Here is a 21,763-nt window from a genome sequence, read left to right on the forward strand (position 1 = left end):
CAGAAACACGGTTGCCTGGGTGAACGGACCGCGGGAGCGCTGTGTCTTCCACGCGCAGAACTGACCCGGCACAGTCGCTGTCACTCTCCCAGTCCTAAAGGACAATCTCTTTGAGGCGTCCGGGGAGAACATCCCGACCAGCTGGTTTGAAGCAGGCAGCCGGGGCTGCGCGGTGGCCGACTACCCCTCCGGGCACGAAGGTCAGTAAGGTAGCCAGGTTAAAGGCACAAAGGAGAGGAGGGGCGAACTCCGGCACCCTCGCCTTAGGTGTCGGGGCGTTGGGACAAATCCAGCGGTCCCGGGAACCAGCCGAGGAGAGACTTGGGACTCAAGCAGGGCAGAAGGTGGGCAGAGCCCCTTCTCCCCGCGGCTTTTACCTGCCACAGCCGAAGCACGGCCACCGGCTCTTGCTGAGTCCGCGCCTCGGCTCCCGACTGGACAGCAGCCACTCCCTCCCCAGCCTGCACCTGCAGCTGAGCCGGCCCTCTTCGGACTGGGCAGTCTCCGGGACATTCCAGCACCGAAGTCCCATGGCTGGGACTTCTCGGCGCCCCGCTGGGACGCCCCGGCAGCTTGCCGCGGCGCTCGCCTACGTGCTCCTGAGCTGCCCCGTGCTACATGGACAGGTGCCCTCGCCTGGGACTGAAGACCACCCTGCGCTCTATTGGCCCACCTGGGGCGCACCGGGTCTCAGTAGCCCCGACGGCCCTAGCGTCCTGATCGCCAACCCCGGACTCCGGGTTCCTGTGGGCCGCTCGCTTTGGCTCGACCCGCTCCGGGACCTGGTGATTCGAGTGCAGCCGGGGGACTGGTGCGAGGTGACGGTGCTGGAAGCCCTGCCGCTGAGCCACGGCGCGCTCTCCCCCGGCCGCTTCCCCTGCGCCTTCGGACCCCGCCAGGTCCAGTACACCCACTTCGGCTCCCGAAGCCCCGGGCGCGCTCGGGTGCGACTGCAGCTGCGCTACGACGCCCCGACTTACACGCTAGCACTGCCCTTCACGCTGGCTGTGGACGTGGTGTTTCCCCAGCCGGAGCTAGTGATGCGCAACAGGCCTTTGGCGGTGGAGAAGCTGCGGGGCTGGAGCCATGCCATCGACAAGAGAGTGCTGGACTTTGCGTCCCTGGCGTCCGCAGGCTCTGCCCCCAGCAGGTGCCGGCTCACCCTTCTTCCTCCCCAGGGCGGCCCACTGCCCAAGTATGGGCGTTTGGTGGACGCCATGGGGGCCCCTCTCCCCAGGGGCAAGGGCGTAGACTGTGAGGCTTTTGTCAGAGCTGGGGTGCGCTACCAGCATACCGCCACCACCCTGTCGCCCAGTCGGGACTATGTGCCCTTTATGGCGGAGCTGCTAGGGCCAGAAGACAGAGGCGTGGGGTCAGCCGAGGTGCTGCTCCGTGAGCATTTCCAGCTGCTGGTGAACATCCGCGACGGAGTAGAGAACACCGCACCTCGGCCCAGTTTTGTGGCCCTGATGATGATGGAGGTCAATCAGTTCTTGCTGACAGCCCTGACCCCTGACGCACTGGCTGCGGAAGACACGGAGTCTGACCCTGATGACCTGGTCTTCAACATTCTCAATGCCCCCACAACCACAGGAGGGCACGAGGGGTACGTGGTCAGCACTGACGACCCCCTGGGCCTTCCAGTCTCCTTCTTCACCCAGCGGGAGCTTCGGGAACTGAAAATTGCCTATCAGCCCCCTACAAAGAAATTGGATTCAGAGCAGCTCTTCCAGTTGGAGCTGGAGGTGGTGGATGGAGATGGTGCCACCTCAGACCCCTTTGCCTTCATGGTGATAATGAAGCCCGCGAACACTCTGGCCCCAGTGGCTAGATATAACCGAGGACTGCTGCTATTTGAAGGTCAGTCCAAGCCCCTGTCCAGCACCCACAGCCTTCAGATCAGTGATAACGATAACCTGGAAGAAGTGACAGTAACTGCAGTTAGGGGCTTAAGACATGGGCAGCTGATGGTGCTTGGGGCACCCGCTGGGTGCAAGCATTTCACACCGGTGGACCTGGCAGCAGGGCGAGTGGTTTACCAGCATGATGGCAGCAACACCTACAGTGACAACATCATCTTCCGGATGGAAGATGGACACCACCAGGTGGAATTCCTCTTCCCCGTCACCGTCATACCTGTCGATGATGAACCACCAAAGGTCAAGGCCAACACCGGGCTCTCTGTTACAGAAGGACACGTGGTCCAGATTTCCCCCTTTGTCCTGAGTGCTACTGATACTGACTCTGAGGACTCAACCATCCACTTTGTGCTGGAGGACCAGCCTCTGGAAGGGAAAAAGGAAGAGGGAGGGCGGGATCTAGCCCCTGGTTCCTCCTACTCCAGTCAGTACCAGGGGGAGATGCTGCTGCGGCAGAGTGAACCACCTCAGTCCCCTGAAGATGAGGACTGGTCTTATGTGGAAAGAGAAGGACTTTATGAGAAGGTGGTGACTGAATGGCTTCAGCAAGACATAATGGGAGGGAAACTCTTCTACCGCTATCTTGGACCCCATAGCCCTCAACCTGTAGTGGCCCGGCTGACTTTCCGTGTACAGGATGACCATGAGCCACCCAATCTATCCAACCAACACTTCTTCACTGTCAGGGTCCAACCAGTGGATCTGAAGAGTCCGGAACTATTTCCAGGAACTACTCTAGAAATGACTGTGCAACAATACCAACTCACTCACTTCCAGAAGAAATTCCTCCAATATACTGATGAGGACTCAGATGACCAGAACCTGTGGTACACCCTGCTGACACCCCCAACTGACACAGATGACAACCACCAAGTCCTGGCTGGAGAAATTGTCCTCACTGATTCGCCAGACATGCCCATCATGCGCTTCACCCAGGCCCAGGTAAATCTGCACCAAGTTGCCTATCAACCCCCACAGAAGATGCTGGGTGTTGCACGACGGGTTGTGCAGTTCACCTACCGAGTGGAGGATGCTGCAGGCAATAGTGTGCCTGGCACATTCACGTTATTCCTGAAGCCTGTGGACAATCAGCCTCCCAAAGTCACCAACAGAGGCTTTACTGTCTTAGAGGGAGAAAGTTTTATCCTCAGCAGGAATGAACTGGGTGTCATAGATCCTGACACAGATGTTGACCAGATTGTCTTCATATTAGTCTGGGGTCCCCAACATGGACACTTGTACTACTTAAACAAACATATGACCCCAGGAGAGCTTTTCATGCAAGCTGATGTAATTAATGGGAGTGTCTCTTACCAGCACAGCAGAGACCAGACTACCAATGACACCTTCCATCTGGAGGTAAGTGACGGGGTTCACCACATACCCATCACCATCCAGATTTCTGTGCATCCCACTACAGCTGACAAAACTCCCAGGATCTCTATTACAGGTGGTCCGTTATTAGATGTTTCCATTGATGTATTAGAGAACAGAGCTGCTGAGATCACCATGGGCATCATACATGGCAAAAAGAAGGGCACAGATGGCTTGATGTTGTCTTTCATTTTAGAAGATAGCCCAAAATTGGGTACTATTCTCGTGCATGGTTTACCTGCAGAACGATTCACCCAAGAGGACCTCATCAGTGGGGCAGTAGTCTATGTCCACACTGGGGGTGAAGTTGGTTTCCAGAAACAACATGATGCCTTCAGCCTCACCCTCTCCAAGGGTTCTTATCAGTGGTTGGTGGGGAACAGCATAGTGGAAAGAGTGCAGGTGCAAGTGGTTGTGCTGCCTGTGGACAATGTGGCACCCAAAGTCTCAGTGGCAGAGTCTTATATTGTTGATGAAGGTGGCAAGAGTCCCTTGACCTTACAACATCTCAGTATTGAAGATGTGGACACACCCCAAGATGAAATCCTATGCACAGTGACCAGTCAGCCAGCCTCTGGCTACCTGGAAAACATTGCACCAGCTCCTGGCTCAAAAGAATCACGGGCTGGTAGCCCCATCAGTGCTTTCTCCATCAGTGATGTCCAAGTGAGGCATATCAATTATGTACAGAGTATTCACAAGGGGGTAGAGCCACAAAAAGATCAATTCACCTTTTATTGTTCTGATGGCATCAACTTCTCCCCAAATGTTGTCTTCCCCATAATCATTTTACCCACCAATGACGAGCAGCCTGAACTTTTTGCTGGTGAGTTTGTGGTATTAGAGGGGATGAGCCTGGTCATAGACACCCCACTGCTCAATGGAGCAGATGCTGACTTCCCACAGAATGAGCTTCACTTTCAGCTCACGGCCCTCCCTCAGCATGGACGAATCGTACAGCAGCTGGCCACAGGCAGCCAGCCCATCCACAGTTTTACCTTACAGGAGATCCAGGAGGCCTCCACCATTGTGTATGAGCATGATGACTCCGAGACCACAGAGGACAGTTTTGAGGTCTGGCTGAGTGACGGCAAGCACGTTACCCACAGGAAGGTTCCCATTGTGGTGATCCTAGTGGATGATGAAACCCCTCAGCTGACCATTAATGATGGGCTGGAAGTAGAGACCAGACACACTAAGGTCATTACAAATTGGGTCCTCAAAGCCACAGATCTTGACTCCGATGAGAAGAGCCTCAGTTTTGTCCTCCGTTCAGGGCCTCAACAAGGGCTTCTACAGCGGCTGAGAAAACCCAGAGGGGAGGTGAGGAACAACCTCACCCTTGGGATGAACTTTACCCAGGATGAGATTAACAGAGGCCTCATCTGTTACACTCACACAGGCCAAGAAGGAGTTCTTGACATTGTCAAATTTGATGTGACTGATGGGATTAACCCTTTGATAGACCGCTCCTTCTACATCACTGTTGGCAGTTTAGACAGAGTCTCACCTGAGGTGGTTAGCAAAGGGATTACCCTGACAGAAGGTGGCAGAGTGACCCTTACCACCAATCTGCTTAGCACCAGCGACATCAACAGCCCTAATGAACAGCTTCACTTCAGAGTCACACGGGCTCCTAGCCTGGGGCACTTGGAGAGCTCTGACCACTCTGGGAAGCCCATTGCCTCTTTCACTCAGCTACAGTTGGCTGGCAACAAAATATGCTATGTCCACACTTCAAATGATGAGATAAAGATGGACAGCTTTGAGTTTCAAGTGACTGATGGACACAACCCTGTGTTCCGAACCTTCAGGATCTACATCATAGATGTGGATGATAAGAAACCTATCTTGACCATCCACAAACTAATGCTGCAAGAAGGGGAAAGCAAACAGATCACTCCCTTTGAGTTAACAGTGGAAGATAAGGATACTCCAGATGATCTTCTCCTCTTTACTATCACCCAGCTCCCCATCCATGGCAGGATTTTGTATAATGGCCACCATCCTGTGACCACCTTCACCAAGCAAGACCTGAATGACAACCTGATTAGCTACTGGCATGACGGCAGTGAGGCGACTGAAGACTGTTTCTCTTTGACTGTGACAGATGGCACTCATGCTGACTTCTATGTCTTCCCAGACACTGTCCTAGAGACACACAAACCTCAGGTAATGAGGATCCACATAAGTTCCCTAGATAACAGACTCCCCCAGATTGCCATTAACAGAGGTGCATCGGCCTTGAAGCGCCTTCACACTGGACACATGAGCTTCTTGATTACCAGCAGGTCTCTGAGGACAGAGGATCAGAACAGTGTCCATGGGCTCCTGAAGTATAAAGTGACCAGAGGACCAGAGCATGGCTTCATTATCAACACTGGCCTTGGGAACAAGAGTACGCGAGTGTTTACACAAGGTTAGTAAACAATGTCCCCGATGCCTCTGTCCCTCTCCTTGAGCAGATTAGATCTCCCAGTTCTGTTTAAAATTGTCCCAAGCTCTGCATTTGCAGAAAAATTCTGATTCTGACGAAATACAATGGAATGCGAGATTATTCAGATAACAAAAAAAGGCAAGTAGTCTTTCTTCAGCTATTTCCTCAGGATGCCCATTTAACAGGAACCCTTGGACAGCTGGTAAGGCTTTTAGTTATGCCTTAAAATTACAGAATGCAGGTGGACAGCTTCTGAAAAATATCATCATAAGATATGATTACATTAATTTTGAAAATATCCATTGAATTTCAAATTTTAAGTAAAGAAGCATACCTAGGAATTGTTTTCATAGTTCACTAGTAAGTTTACTTTTCTGAAGATGATATTTTATATTTAGATTTTAGAGACAAATATTACACTGCACATTTTATTGTGTTCAAATAATTTTCAAGTAATTTCTGCATCTAAAAAAAAAAAAAAAGCATAGAACTAAATTTTCCTAAATGCGGAAGGATATGTTTGAAGGATTTTTTTTCTTTCTAAATATATTTGTTGTTACTACTAATGGTGAACTTGAGGCAGGTTCCTCTGTTTTCCCAGGCAATGTGACACCTGGTCTCTTTGGTAGCCCTTTACATTGTCTTAACACTTTATCGTGCAGCTCTGTGTGCATGAGATGTGAAGAGATTAAAGGAATTTTCTACATACAATACATTTAAACCTAAATGCGGTCTTAGAGTAAAACTTATGAAGGCTGTTTAAAAAATAATTTAATTATCAGAGTACCTGGGTGGCTCAGCCAAGCATCTGATTCTTGATATGGGCTCAGGTTGTGATCTCACAGTTGTCGGATTGAGCCTTGTGTTGGGCTCGTGCTGAGGGTGAAGTCTGCTTGGGATTTTCCCTCTCTGTCCCTTAACTGCTCATTTTCTCCCTCTCTCTCTCTCTCTTTCTCTCCCTCTCCCTCTGTCCTTCCCTTCCTCTCAAATAAATAAAACTTTAAAATGAAAATAAAAAATAGTTTAGTTACATTTTCAGAATTGTCTCTAAAGCCAATGAAATCATATGTGGTTTTACAAGAGAGAGAAGAGAGAGAGAGAATCCCAAGCAGGCTCCGCACTACCAGCACGGAGCCTGATTAGGGGGTTCGAACTCAGGAACTGTGAGATCATGACCTGAGCCAAAACCAAGAGTCAGTTGCTTAACCGAGTGAGCCGCCCAGGCACCCCATAAGAATTATCTTTATAGATAAATACCCCCAAAATGCAAATTGTCTTTAAAATACTAATAATTACCAATACAAAAACACAATAATAGACCCAAGGGACAAATTCTTAAAAATCCAAGAGAATAGGTAATAATAAAAAGTCATGATTTGGTTCTCATTTTCTTTTTCCTTAGAATGCAGCCATTGTTCTTGTTTAAATTCATTTTGACAAATAGTTAATGAATAACTGCCATCAGGCCAAGCTCCATGCTTTTGCAGAAGACCTAAAACCAGATGGACTCACCTCTCCATAGAGGGCCCAGATGTTGTGAAACATGCACATCTAGAATGTCCTTTTTGGGGGGTATTATCCTAAAGTTCATACACATAGCCCAGTAACAAAATTTTAAACTAAGTTCTATTTTTGCTGGTATAACATTAAGAACAATTTAGATTCATGTTCACCTAATCGTTTTTAAAAAGTTAGATTTGTGTTCGTTTCATCATTTTAAAATTTCTTTATTGTAGTATTTTCATGCCTTAAAATATTGACTTTTTTTTTTTTAAGTTTACTTATTCATTTTTGAGAGAGAGAGACAGACAGAGAGAAAGCAAGCAGGGGAGGAACAGAGTGAGAAAGAGAGAATCCCAGGCAGACGGTGCTCTGCCAGTGCAGAGCCCGTCACAGGGCTGGATCTCACAAACCGTGAAGTCATGACCTGAGCCCGGAATCAAGAGTCGTTCACTTAACCAACTGAGCCACTCAGGCGCCCCAAAATGTTGACGTTCTTAACATCCTCATTTTCCGTTGTGCCATTATGATGAGTGAAACTTGCTCTTTCATCAGCTGACATTGATGAGAGCAGGATCTGCTATGTGTTGAATGAAGGCAGCAAAGCAACAAAGGACCTCTTCTACTTCTCTGTTGAAGACAATGGTAAGTCAGTATTGAAACCTTAAAAGGGAGTCTTGGTTATTTAAAAGCAATATGAAATTGAAAAAAACGAAATCATTTGCATAGTAATCACAATACAAACAAATGAATTCTTTTTGCTTTATTTGTGATCCCATGTCAAAAGGTTCTTGACAAATGTTTTTTGGAAGGCAAGCAATGAGGAGTTTCAATAATGAGATATGAAGTATTTTACCTGACCTAGATTACGTGTGACATCCCATAAGCAGGTAAATCTTTTCTTCAGGAGGTTCTGAGAATCTGACTGGTGGCTTCTATCATTCTGGAACACATTGGAAAATCCACCCTTAGATTTTGTTAGGATTTTCAGCTCCAGAACTGAATCTTAGTGGCTCCTTCTCAGAATTGTAATCTTCCTGGATGCAGTGAAAAATATATTGACTGGCATAGAGGAAAACTTGCTTAAAAAATCGCCTGTGTGCTGCACCTATATTGGTTTACTCTGTCTTCAAAGTAGCGCAATGGGAAGCAACTAGCTAACAACAGGCACTCTCTTTACACAGCTAGGAATATGCTGACTATGTTATCAGTGAAAAATTATTTTGCAGTATAACACGATAATTGCAAAAATTATGTCCGTGTGCTGCTTGCCACTCAATAACTTCTCTCAGTATAAATCATTACTCATTCCCAGTAAGTAACATGCATTTTCTTCCTCAGTCTTGTGTAACCGTTCAAGACTATTTGGAAAGCAGACCTACATGAAGGCCATATGGTATACTGAGTTTGAATCCCAACTGACCCCATGTGACCTTGAAGAAGTTACCTTGTCCTCTCTGTGGTTCATTTCACTCATCTGTAAAATGGCAGTCTTCATACAACTTCCAGAGGGCTGCCAAGAGGATTAAGTGAGATAATATGTGTAAGCCTTTGGCACAAAGTAGATGCTCATTAATAATGAGTTACCTTCTCTACTTCTAATGAGACTAACTATAGTGGAAACCACTAGCCCCTCCTCTCAATCTTCTCACTTAAAGTTTAAATGTTTATTTAATTTGGAGGGAGAGAGAGAGACAGAGTGTGTGTGTGAACAAATGGGGGGAGGCCAGAGAGGAGGAGGACAGAGGATCCAAAGCAGGCTCTGCCCTGACAGCAGGAAGCCCGATATGGGGCTGGAACTCACAAACTGTGAGATCATAACCTGAGCAGAAGACAGATGCTCAATCAACTGAGCCACCGAGGAACCCTTCACATGAAGTTTAAAAACAGAGCTTTCCTTCATTCCCCAGGTTCCCAAGGATGAAAGTCCCTAAAAAGATGAAGATGAATTTAAGTCTTCTAAACTGATTCACTAATGTAAAGTGCATTTGAGACCCAAATGATTTATAGTGACTATTCTTCTGATTTTGAGTGGGATGATATTCTAAAAAGATATATATCTGACTTGGACACTATGCTTTCTGGGCAACATCAGAAACAGAGTCAGTCTGTGTTGATAAATGTGAATTTTATATTGCGACCATTTTGAATATGTACTTTCTATGGGCCAGACAATGCTTATATACATTATGACTTTGGGTTTTTACTATAAAATAAGAGGTAAATGTTACGATGCCCATTTGAAAATGAAGGCACCAAGGTTGACTAACTGGACTCATGCCATACAAGTAATAAGAAGGTGAACTAGAATCAAACTCAGGTGTTGCAGGTTTCACAGCCAAGGTTCTTAACCACTATTGCTATACCACCTCTGTTCAGGAAGATAAAATCATGAACAGAAGTCAGAGAATAAGGCAAAGATAGCACTTCTTCACCTAACAAAGGAGCCCGTAGCAAATTAAAGTGATAAGAATAATCAAGACTCTAAAACATTTGCAGATACATTTACTCATAGTTGGATCTTAAAACACATATGTATGTCCATATGCTGATTAAATATTTATGCATTTATTTGGGGCACCTGGGTGGTTCAGTCGAATAAGTGTCCAACTCCTGATTTCAGTGCAGGTCACAATCTCACGGTTCATTAGATTGAGCCCCGCAAAGGGCTCTGTGTGCTGAGAACGACACAGAGCCTGCTTGTGATTCTTTCTCTCTTCTCTCTTTCTGCCCCTCCTCCTCCCCTACTCCTTACCTCTTTTGCACATGCTTTCTCTCTCTCTCTCCCTCTCAAAATAAATAAGTGACCTTTTAAAAAAAATTATGCATTTATTTGTTCCCTGGATTTTTTTTTATTGTGTTCTGAGTGCCATACACAGAGCTGAGATCCATGTTGCCATTTTTAGAATTCTTGGAATCGTTTACAATCGCTAAAGGACCCACTTAATCATTTTTGTACCAGGTATTTTTAAATTGTATAAATTTATTTCTCTACAATAGCCAGCTTCATCTTTTCTTTAAAAATATCCCAATTTTTAAAATATTTCCCAAATAGAATGGGACAGCATATAGCTTGACAGTCTATAGCCCTTCCAGTTATTTAAGCTTTTGGAATTGGACACACTTCTAGGGATACATTTTCTTACCAATGGGCTGAAATAGAATTTGTTGTTGTTGTTGGTGGTGGTGGTGGTACCGACTTTGGAGGCATTAAAAGAAGACTGTGCCCTACCTCTAGGACTGTGCATTAGGCACATCCTCAGGTGAGCTCAGGGTCTTAAAGGTGAAAGCATTGTCAGTATGACTCTAGAGCTGCAATTTATTAAAACCCCAAAGCTTGACAGCAGGAAGGCTTCCAGTTCATAGGCTCTGAAACCAGGCTCCCTGCACTCAAACCCCAGTCCCACCATTTAGTGGTTGTGTATCTTTGAGGAACTGTGCTTTCATTTGCTCGTCTGTGAATTGGAGACAATCATGGTGTGTATCTCATAGGATTATTATGAGGATTTTATTGGTTTCCTATTGCTGCTATAGTGAATTACCACAAATTTAGTGGCTTAGAACAACACAGACTTGCAAGTCTGTCCGTCAGAAGTCCAAAATGGTTCTTACTGTGCTAAAATCAAGGTTTAGACAAGACTGCCTTTCTTTATGAACACCCTAGGGGAGAACCCATGTCCTTGCCTTTCCAGCTTTAGAAAATGTCCCATTCCATATTAAAAGCCATAAGTGTCCAAGTCTTTCTCATGTTGCTTTACTAAGGCACCAACTCTCCTCCCTCCCTCTTTCACTGCAAGAACCCTTGTGACTACATTGGGCTTACCTGGATAATCCAGGATACTCTCCCCATTGCAGAATCTTTAATCACATCTGCAGAGTCCCTCTTGCCCTGTAATAAAACATACGTATGGGTTCTGGGAATTAAGCAGCAGACGTCTTTACAGGGTCATCATTCTAAGTACTACAAGTACTAAAGAAACAACCCACACAAGGCATTGAAGAGTGCCTGGCACAAAGCAAACACACAGTAGATGTTATTACTTTAGAACTTTTAGCCGAGATACCAAATTTTTATTTCCCTTCTTTTAGATAAAAAGAAGTTTAACAATTTATTCCTGAAACTCTATAGTTAAATCAGTTGATTATTTAAAAAGGTCAACTTTAAACTATTATGGTGAGTTATCTTATTGGGGTATTGCCTGGAACTCTTGGTTTCTCATCCTTTTCTCTGCCCACTCATAAACTGATTCTATATTTGTTAGAAGTCCGCTAAGGAGACAAAGGAAGAAGAGGAAGTAACTCAAATCCACTGTACAGGTTTTGCCCGTGCTTGCTCAGCCTCTGCACAAAGGAATAGCTTGCCTATCCGCATCCTGTTTCTTGTATCAATTGTGCCTTTTTCTTTTTGTTCTGCTGTAGTTAAATGAAGTTGCACATGCCACAAACGTAATAGGATACGTTTCTTCTTTCCTCTCAAATAGTTATGAGCATACCTATACTTGTATACAGAGCTGAACTGGGAATTCACATGGAAATTTTTGTCGATGTACCTGGTTTGTGTGTTGCATCAGTTGCTGCCTCATCAATTTTCAGTAACCAAGACTAAGGCCATTGCTGTTTAAGATCTCAGTCTTTTTTATAACATTGGTGGTAAACTTCATTATGTTCAAGGTTCTCATGAAAGTCACTGGTGAAATAGAGAATACATTTTAGATTTATAAAGCTCTGAACTGTACCAGTTAAGCATACTGTCAAGTGCATTTGTATTCCTTCTTAAGTCATTATACTTATAGATTTGTCTTGAAATTTTGCATATCTCTACTATATGTAACACTGAACAGATCTGTTCCACTTACCATATAATAATATTAACTTAATATATATAGCACTTAACATTTCTCCAAAGTGTTTTACAGATGTTTTTTCAATTGATCCTTACTATAACCTGTGAGATATAAGTTATCATCTCAAATTTTACAATGAAGAATGGATTTGAAGAATTAAAATGATGCAACCAAAGGAACCATCAGAAACATCAAGTCCATTCTTTCTAATAAGCCACACTGAATGATTATATGGGTGTGAGACAATTTTTAGTTTGGTGATGTACTGTAGATATGTCCTTAAGACCAGAAACAAATTGCTTTATTTTCTCTTAAATTATTCAGCATCTAAAACCAGTTTGACTAACACTATGCATTTTGATATTTGCATTTGACCTGATACTTGCCTCATGGTCCGTATGAATACCAGTTTTCTGTTTAGGTGAACTGTCTTCTTCAAGTTATGAAAATAAAGTAGTGAACAATGATTTTTTTTAGGACCAGTGATAGAACTAACCATAAGTCCAGGGAGTCTTCCCCTGTTTTTAAGGTAATATCATGCTTGTTTATTTAGAACTTTAAACTCCCTAGAACACATCTGTGAATTCAAGAGCAAGACAGAAAATGTCTCTGAATAGTCCAATCAAAATCCATGGCCCAGTATTTTCACACTTGACTCAAAGAAGCCCTTTCCTGGAGTCTAATTACTCTTATTACCCAAACAATTCTAATTTCATTTTAAATAAAAACAGTAATAAGAAGAGAGTGGGGGGTAAAAAGCAAAGAGTTACAGAATGCAGAAGGGATAGATAAAAATGAGCAGCTACAGAATTCAAATTCAGGAGAAACCAAGAGACAATATAGAGAAGAGACAACATGTTCCATGTATTTCTATGACTATAATATGGCAGAAGCAAAACTGCAGTAAAACTATAAAATATTTTGCCAGCCTTCAGGATGATGTCATAATAAACCTGTACTTGATATGGAAAGAGGTTCATAATGTACTCTTAAATAAAGAAAATCAAGTAGAAAACAGTGTGTAAAGTTGTAAAGGATGATTACATTTTCACGTATACATCCATATGTATATGCATAACAAAAAGTCTAAAGTATACGTAGCAAGATGTTAAAAATGGTTTGTAATGGCTGTGATGGATTTTAAGTTGTTTTTATTTCTTTTGACTTTTCTTTACATTTTCTTGTGTAAATGCCTTACAGTGGCCACTATTATCAGGGAAAAAAAAAGCAATTTCCATTTAAGAAAAAAGAACACTTGAATACATCACAACCAACTTCGTTCAGTAATATTGATTTAAATGGCTAACCGGGTTACTCTGGCTTATAAATAATTCAAAAATGTCTCCCTTAATAATGTAATGGATTCAAAAATCCAAACAAAGGAGAATCAGGGTGGATTCTTTTCAGGCGGGAAGGAATCAACAGTTTACACTTGTCACTGACTCTTTCCTTCATGAATCCTACCTGCTTATATCTTTTATTCCTTCCTACCGTGACCAGAAATGAACTGTTAGCTCTCGGACAAGCCACAATAAGCAAGGCAGGTCCAAAGGCTGTAGAGCAGACGGCTAGAGGGACAGGAAAGGCTCACCACCAGGGTCCCATGTTTAGTACCAATCTGTGGAAGAATTAGTTCAGAGCCACAAAGTGTAGGAAGTAGCTAGAGGGTTGGACGTGGTGATACTGTGCTAAGCAAAACTTTGTCATCCCCTTTCCTTTGTGAAATATGCTAGGTAACCTTCCCTTTGTGTCACTTGTGATTTGGTTTGATTTTTCACTTTTATACCGAAGCCATTGATTATAGAAAGAGAGAAGAGGTACTTCTGTTTAGATCACCTTACACGCTGTCTAGACAGTCAACTCAGCCATATTTCCTCTCAGTTTGGAGGCCACACCTGTAGTTTAACTGTCCTGCAGCGATATTTTGCTACAAATTAATTCTTTTAGAAATGGCAACATCTTTCCACAACCCTCAGTATGGAGTCATTTTTAGGAAGAGCATTCAGTGAATGGGAGAATGGTAAGGAACAATATTGAAAACTAGCTTAATGGCACCCTATTCAAGCCTTGTTTTTAGCATTGCGAATTATACTTCCTGCTGAAAGCTTTAAGTCTTCAATTCTGCATAAAAATACCTGACTGTATGGGTATTTTTAACATAGTCTAAAATGTTTAAATGGCCAATAATTCCTCCACCAGATAACTTGCTGTAAACATTTTTTTAAAAAATAAATGCATGTACATGGTTAAAGAATAATAAACTGTACCTTGATACCTGATCCCTTTTCCCAAAGGAGGAATTGTTCTTTCTGTTTTCTTACAAAAAGAAAATTAATCACATAGCAGAAAATATATGTATATCCTTTTTAATTTACACAAAGGAGATTATTTATTTTTTATGCTTGGCTCTGAGCCTTGCCTTCCTGTGTTTAATGTATGTCTATATTATATCCAGACATATACTGAACTAGTAAAAACAGATCAACCTTATCTGCTTTATTCGTTTTAGACAGCTATGTAATATTTTACTTTTGACTGTATTGTAGCCTAATTAACTGGTTATGTAACCCAAAGTATTTTTTGCTCTCTCATTTTCAGTGCTACTATGAACTTACTCTTGACCTACATTTGTGAATGCATATGTTTTCTTAGCAATGAAAGATGCTGATTTAACCTGGATATTTGCATGTCTAAAACATTCTAGCTTTTCCCTAAATTCATAGTTGCTTCAGACATGCAAAACTTTTGCTCACAACAGTACCAAGACAGACATGTAGTTCAGACAGAAAATGTGAAAGCAGCTTATTCCAAAATTAACTATTAATCCTTACAAGTTAAAAAGTGTCAGCAGGTGTGCCTGGGAGACTCAGTCAGTTGAGCATCCCACTTCAGGTCAGGTCATGATCTCTCGGTCTGTGAGTTTCAGCCCTGCGTTGGGCTCTGTGCTGACAGTTCAGAGCCTGGAGCCTGCTTCGGATTCTGTCTGTCTCTCTCTCTCTCTCTCTCTCTGCCCCTTCCCCACTCATGCTCTGTCTCTCTCTCTCTGTCAAAAATAAATAAACATTAAAAAAATAATTTTTTTAATTGTCAGCAAAGAAAAAAAAAAGGAAAGCCTTTGCTTCTGGGAAGTGCTCCCAGAAATCCCTGAAGTTTTATACCCAGTCAGTTATGGCTTCCTTGGCTCTGCTAGGGCTGACTTTGGAGGAGTATCTAGTTTTGGTATTTTTAAGGTCTGTCATGGCTGAACTTGCAAAGATTGAGTCTCCAATTTAGAATGAAGTCTGAAGTCTGCAGGTGCAGTGAACTGCCCAGGATGGACCAGTCTTCTGAGCAGAGGTCAAAACAAGTTTTGCTAATCTCTAGCTCACTGGTCAGTGGGGTCAGGAGGACCACTATGCAGTGACAACGAGAGAGACAGGGAAACCTCATCCATTTACATGTCACACGCAGAGTGGAGTCTAAGTCACAGCATTTTATAAAATATTGTGTGCCAGTGTCGGGTGCTGGGCTACTACACCTTATTCACAGTGTGGGAATACTTTTAAACCTCATAATTCTAGATAATTCCCACATTCTATTTTGTGTGACACCAACTAGCCCATGCTTGATAAACATAGCAACTTTTAAAAATGTACTTAATAATAACAAATAGAATCTTTACTTGGTTTCCACATAGAAAATTAAGTGGGGATTTGAGATAAAAGTTCTTCAGATGTTGAGGTGAAAGTGAGATGATTTCCAGATGATTTTCTCAGTTCTCCATTTTATTCTGCTAGTGCTAATGTTTTCAGCCATATTGTTTTAAACTAAAAATAATATGTGTACAAACAAAATATATTCAAATAGTCCAAAAGAGTTAGTACACACACATACCTCTTGCTGTAATTATGTCTTCCATTAATTTTGAAGTCCTAGAGGTCTGGGAGATAGCAGATAACTTAGATTTTATTTACTTGTTGTCTGCTTTTTAATCTTCATGTGAAAAGGGAGTTGTTTAGGATTGTAGTTTGGGCTGTGTGTACCAGGTAAAGAAGAAGAGGAGATAATCTGGCTGATTGAATTGATGTGTTCAATCGAATCATATAATCCTGATCATAATCTGTGTTAGAATTGAAATGACTTCCTGACAATACCTAGCATATAATAGGTGCTCCAATCATATGGGTTAAGCAAAAGTATAAACACAAACTCATGAAAAAGCTACCAAATCTCAAATTCATTTTATGATTTGTAGAGACTGTATGCTTAGTCATAGTTGTGATTTAAAAAATAATATCGATCATAATTATGGATAATTTGGAAAGAGATTTTTGAAATTAAAAAATAAATGTATTTTAGAGTTTATGATCGACAGCAAATAATCGCAAAGAAACATTGCTTTGGTCACTTTATCTTTGAGCATGAAAGCATTTTGTTCATCGTTTTCTCCCCATAAAATAAAACACAGGCTTATTTTTTTTTACCGTAATCTACTTTTTTAAACCATGCAATTCCATGTATAAAAGTTGAAAGCCAGGCTGAGCATGCAGTAACCTAGGAAAACTCTGGTATGAGAAAATAATCACTCTTCACAAGGATGATTAATGAAAGGAGAAAACATTTTTGAAGGCTAAGAAATCTTATGAATGATGCTCTTTTAGCATTCTCTACTAGTAAGTCAATACCTACTATATTCAGGGAGTGTCTCCTTTAGATCACATTATTGTGCATCGCTTGCTTTTCATTTCCCAGTTGCTAAATATCCTCATTACCACATACATCAATTTAAGAAACATTTTATTGCTTGAAAAGAGAGTTTATTGCTTAAAAAAAGACAAAGCTGTTTTTGTCTTGTGTTATGTAAACAGGCTCTTAAATAATCACTTCAGGGCTGAATTTAAAATAAAACTTGACAGGGGTGCCTGGGTGGCTCAGTTGGTTAAGTGTCCAGCTCTTGATTTCAGCTCAGGTCTTGATCTCCAGGGTCATGAGTTCAAGCCCTACATTAGGCTCTGTGCTGACAGCAAGGAGCCTCCTTGGGCTTCTCTCTCCCTCTCTCTCCCCGCCCCTGTCCCACTCATGTGCATGAGCTCTCTCTCTCTCTCTCTCTCTGTCTCTCTTTCTCTCTCAAAATGAATAAATAAACATTAAAAAGTAAAATAAAATAAAACTTGACAACTTGAGCATTAAATTCCATGGACATAACACATGTGCCTACTAAATAGATAATTATAAATAAACAAATACACATATGTGTATATACACATATGTATATTAGTTTATGAGGTATATATGGACACATAGAGCTCTCTAAACTGAGAAAAACATTTTGACTTACTTGGAATGGCTAGTTAACATGTATCCATCTTCTTTTTTTTTTTTAATTTTTTTTCAACGTTTTTATTTATTTTTGGGACAGAGAGAGACAGAGCATGAACGGGGGAGGGGCAGAGAGAGAGGGAGACACAGAATCGGAAACAGGCTCCAGGCTCCGAGCTCCGAGCCATCAGCCCAGAGCCTGACGCGGGGCTCGAACTCACCGACCGCGAGATCGTGACCTGGCTGAAGTCGGACGCTTAACCGACTGCGCCACCCAGGCGCCCCATGTATCCATCTTCTTGATAATGAAGTAACGTAGTTTGGTTTCAAATTCAGGTTCAACATTTATTGAACGTCTATCTTGTCCCGGGTATTGTGCTCGACATTTAAATTCCTTACCTCTCATTTAATCTCCACAGTATCATCATGAGATAGGTATTATCCCCCCATTTTATAGGAAAACTAACTCTTGGTGACATTGGGTAAAATGACTATTAGTATTAATGTTATTAGCACTTGAACATGTGGAAGGATAAGACAATCACAAAATCCTAGTTCTTATAAAATTAAGTCAGTATTAATATTATCCTTAAATGTATCAATCTGCTCTTTGTTCAGAAATTACATGTTGCTCTGGAATGCAGAAGACATTAAATTTAAAGCAGAAATTGTAGGCAAATACTCGGAAGCTGATGTTTATATACTGCACATGCATAAAGGCAAGTCCTTCAGAGAGAGGAAGACGAGAAGCACAAATGAGCGAATGATGCCATTGCCACTTTTACAAATCAGAAGTCACTGTTTCAACTTAGGGCAGATGACTCATCTGCAGTTTTGAATGACTGGAGTCACGGAAGACAATATTTTTAATAGAAAAATTATCTACAGATTGCATTCTGACTGAGCTTCAAATAAGTTGGGCTGCTGGGCATTTTGTTCATCGTTCGCTATCAGGCCACAGACACACTGGCTTGGCTCCACGTACAATAATGATTCAGACTTTTCTAAAGTAATTTGCAAAAAGTGAGAATGAATATGCATATATCCATCTGTGCCCTTTCAGCCTAAATATATGAGAAGCTGTCAGAGAAACAAAACCTATGTAAGAGGTGCAGAATGAATATCAAACCCTGACCTCACTAGCAGGAGACCATGTAGTTAAGTATGCTAAACATCCCTCGTGTCAACCTGGTCAGGTTTCCAGAGGCTGTGTCCTAGCGGTAGCACAAAGCCAGGAAGCCAGTAGCAATGTGATGTCAGCCTCTTGAAATCTCAAGCTAACGTTAGGGTATGGGGTTAACTGATAAAATGATCAAGGATCACAGTGTTTTGTTCATTAGGTGTGTTATTAGAAATAGAGCCTGGGGGCACCTGGGTGGCTCAGTCGATTGGGCTTCCGACTTCCGCTCAGGTCATGATCTTGCGGTTTGTGGGTTCGAGCCCTGCGTTGGCCTCTGTGCCGACAGCTCAGAGCCTGGAGCCTGCTTCAGATTCTGTGTCTCCCTCTCTCTCTGCCCCTCCCCTGCTTATGCTCTCTCTCTCTCTTTCAAAGGTAAATAAATAAACATTAAAAAAAAAAAAAAAAGAAATAGAGTGTGGAAGTAGAATGTTTGGCTTTTGCTACTCTTTTGTGACAAGAGTTTAAGAAAGTGAACGTGGGAATGTACCCTTCTGCAGATATAAGCAGAGGGAGCCTTGGAGCTTCCAAATCATCGTTAAGTGACGCCTTCAGTATTCCGCTTTTTGGCTTTTACTTTCTTCTTCTTTCTACCTCTCCTTTCACCTTCTGTCCTCACTTTCCTTCTCGTTAGCTTTTAATTGCTTCTGCACAACTTAGAGAATTAGTTCTGGAGGCTCATCATATTCCTCTTCTTCTCTGGTTCTTGGTTTTTTCCCAGCCCTGCAATATACTTCACCTATGACTTTATTCACATTTCTTAATCCTACTTATGCATTCTTTTCCATTCTCTAAGATAGTGTTCAGAAAACAGAACATACTTTGGTGTATGTATTAAAAAGTGTTTGACAAATTGTTTGACAAAAATAAAATACCATTATTAAAGCAATCCGTCCATCTTATAATAAGCAACTTTCTTAATACCTGACCTTAGTTACATCGAACAAATGTGCTGAGGAAGGTATGCAAGTTGTTATTTTGGAAGTAAAAATTCTCTGAAACAGAATGAGGTGTGATGATGTTCATGCAAAAAGAGCGAAGAACATTAGAAACATCCACTAGAAAATAAAATCCTGCTGAAGGGAGAGAAATGGAATCCCTTTGAGCTCAGCCATGTAAAAGGTTTCCTTCACATGAAGAGCTTCAAGAAGCTAGACGTCCCGCCTTTAATCATCAAGGCGGGCACTAAGCCATGCTCAGGACAGGCCCTTTGGTAAAGTTGGCCGTGTTACAGCTGGAAGCATCTTCGCTCTGGAGAGCCAACTGAGTTTCTCAGCTGAAATGATTATGATAGCCTGAAAATGGCTGTGGTCTCTGCTTCCTGTGATGAAAGAAAAATGGAATATGCATCAATTGGCACAGCATGGGGAGAAAAGAAAATGGGTTTCTTTTTTTTTTTTTTTAATTTTTTTTTCAACGTTTATTTATTTTTGGAACAGAGAGAGACAGAGCATGAACGGGGGAGGGGCAGAGAGAGAGGGAGACACAGAATCGGAAACAGGCTCCAGGCTCTGAGCCATCAGCCCAGAGCCTGACGCGGGGCTCGAACTCACAGACTGCGAGATCGTGACCTGGCTGAAGTCGGACGCTTAACCGACTGCGCCACCCAGGCGCCCCAGAAAATGGGTTTCTTGAGACAATGATTTTCTGGTCTTTTTAAGCGACTGCATAGAGCTGCCGGAGTTAAATGATTATTTGGGGGAAGACCTGTAATGGATTTCCCATTTCCTTTTTTAAAAAGGCAGTCTGATCTTACATGCTCTGTTAACTTAATAAATGCTGCCTAGCTTCAGAGTCTCCGTGGCCAACATTGTGTGCGTAGATGAATTAAAGACATTAAAGGCAAATCCAGTTTTTCTCCTGCGTAGTTTATTTTCAGTAAAATAAATCTGTAGATCTTAACCCAAGAGATCTGTAGATACAATTCAGATGGTCAAGGAACTTGAATGAAAAAAAGTAAAAAGAATATCTTTATAATTACTAACCTCCACCTAAAATACAGCTTTCCCCCCAATTATACAGGTAGGTAACAAATGATAATACCACCAGCAAAACTTATGGCTTTGTAACCAACCAATAGGAATAACAGACATTTTAATATCAAATTATGGGAATTGTAGAGATGTCAAAGTATCCTTTATATTCATCACTACTTTGAAATTTTGGTGATAATTACTATTGGAAATTTTTTTAATAGTCTTATGAGATAATTCACGTACCATAATAATTCATATTCATCCATTTAAAGTGTACCGTTCAGTGGGTTTGGATATACTACATTATTAATTTTTTTAAAATTGTAGTCATATACGTAGCATAAAATTTGCTGTTTTAGCCAGTTTACACATATAATTCAGTGGCACTAATTGCATTCACAGTGTCATACAACCATCACCACTATTTTCAAAATTTTTTATATACCCCAAACAGAAATGCTCCAAGCATTACACAGTAATTCCCCATCCCCCTCCCCCAGCCCTTGTAATTTCTAATCCACTTTCTGTCTCTATAAATTAGTCTTTCTGTATATTTCACATAAGTGGAATCATACAATATTTGTCCTTTTGTGTCTAGCTTATTTCACTGAACATGATGTCTTAAAGGTTCATTCATGTATCAGTATCAGATGTACCAGTACTTCATTTTTTTCAAAAAAATGTTTATCTGAGAGAGAGAGAGAGGCGGGGAGGGGCAAAAAGAGAGAGAGAAACAGAGGATCTGAAGTGGGCTCTGTGCTGATAGCAGACAGCCCGATGCAGGGCTTGAACTCACAAACCGTGAGATCGTGACCTGAACTGAAATCAAGAGTCAGATGCCTAACCAACTGAGCCACCCAAGCATCCCTCAGTACTTCATTTTTATCGCTGAATAATATTCCATTGTGTGCATATACCACATTTTGCTTATCCATTCACCTGTTGACAGATACTTGGGTCATATCCACCTTTTGGCTGTTGTGAATAATGCCATAATGGACACTAGCATAGGAGGGTCTGTTCTAGTCCCTGCTTTTCATTCCTTTGGGTATATATATCTAAGAATGAAATTGATAGTTCTCATGGGCTAATTCTATGCTTAGCTTTTTTGGTAACCACCCAACTGTTTTCCATAGCAGCTTCAGAACAAATGTTTACTATTCTGATAACTGTGTTTTAATATAATTGAGTTTTACATAATTATATCCATTTTCTTGTGTACATTCAGAAACATTGTC

At 42.1% G+C, this 21,763-nt stretch overlaps 1 protein-coding gene across 1 annotated transcript in view; it reads left to right on the plus strand.

The window, feature by feature from the left end:
- Nucleotides 1-530: 530 nt before the first annotated feature.
- The window catches only part of FREM3 (FRAS1 related extracellular matrix 3), an 83,988-nt gene continuing 62,755 nt past the window's right edge, over nt 531-21,763 (plus strand). The window contains exons 1-2 of the mRNA XM_003984978.4: nt 531-5,712; nt 7,786-7,875. Coding sequence (XP_003985027.2) covers nt 531-5,712; nt 7,786-7,875 — 5,272 coding nt within the window. The remainder of the gene's footprint in view (nt 5,713-7,785; nt 7,876-21,763) is intronic.

This window comes from Felis catus, chromosome B1 (assembly GCF_018350175.1).
Source record: "Felis catus isolate Fca126 chromosome B1, F.catus_Fca126_mat1.0, whole genome shotgun sequence".
Classification (NCBI taxonomy): Eukaryota; Metazoa; Chordata; class Mammalia; order Carnivora; family Felidae; genus Felis; species Felis catus.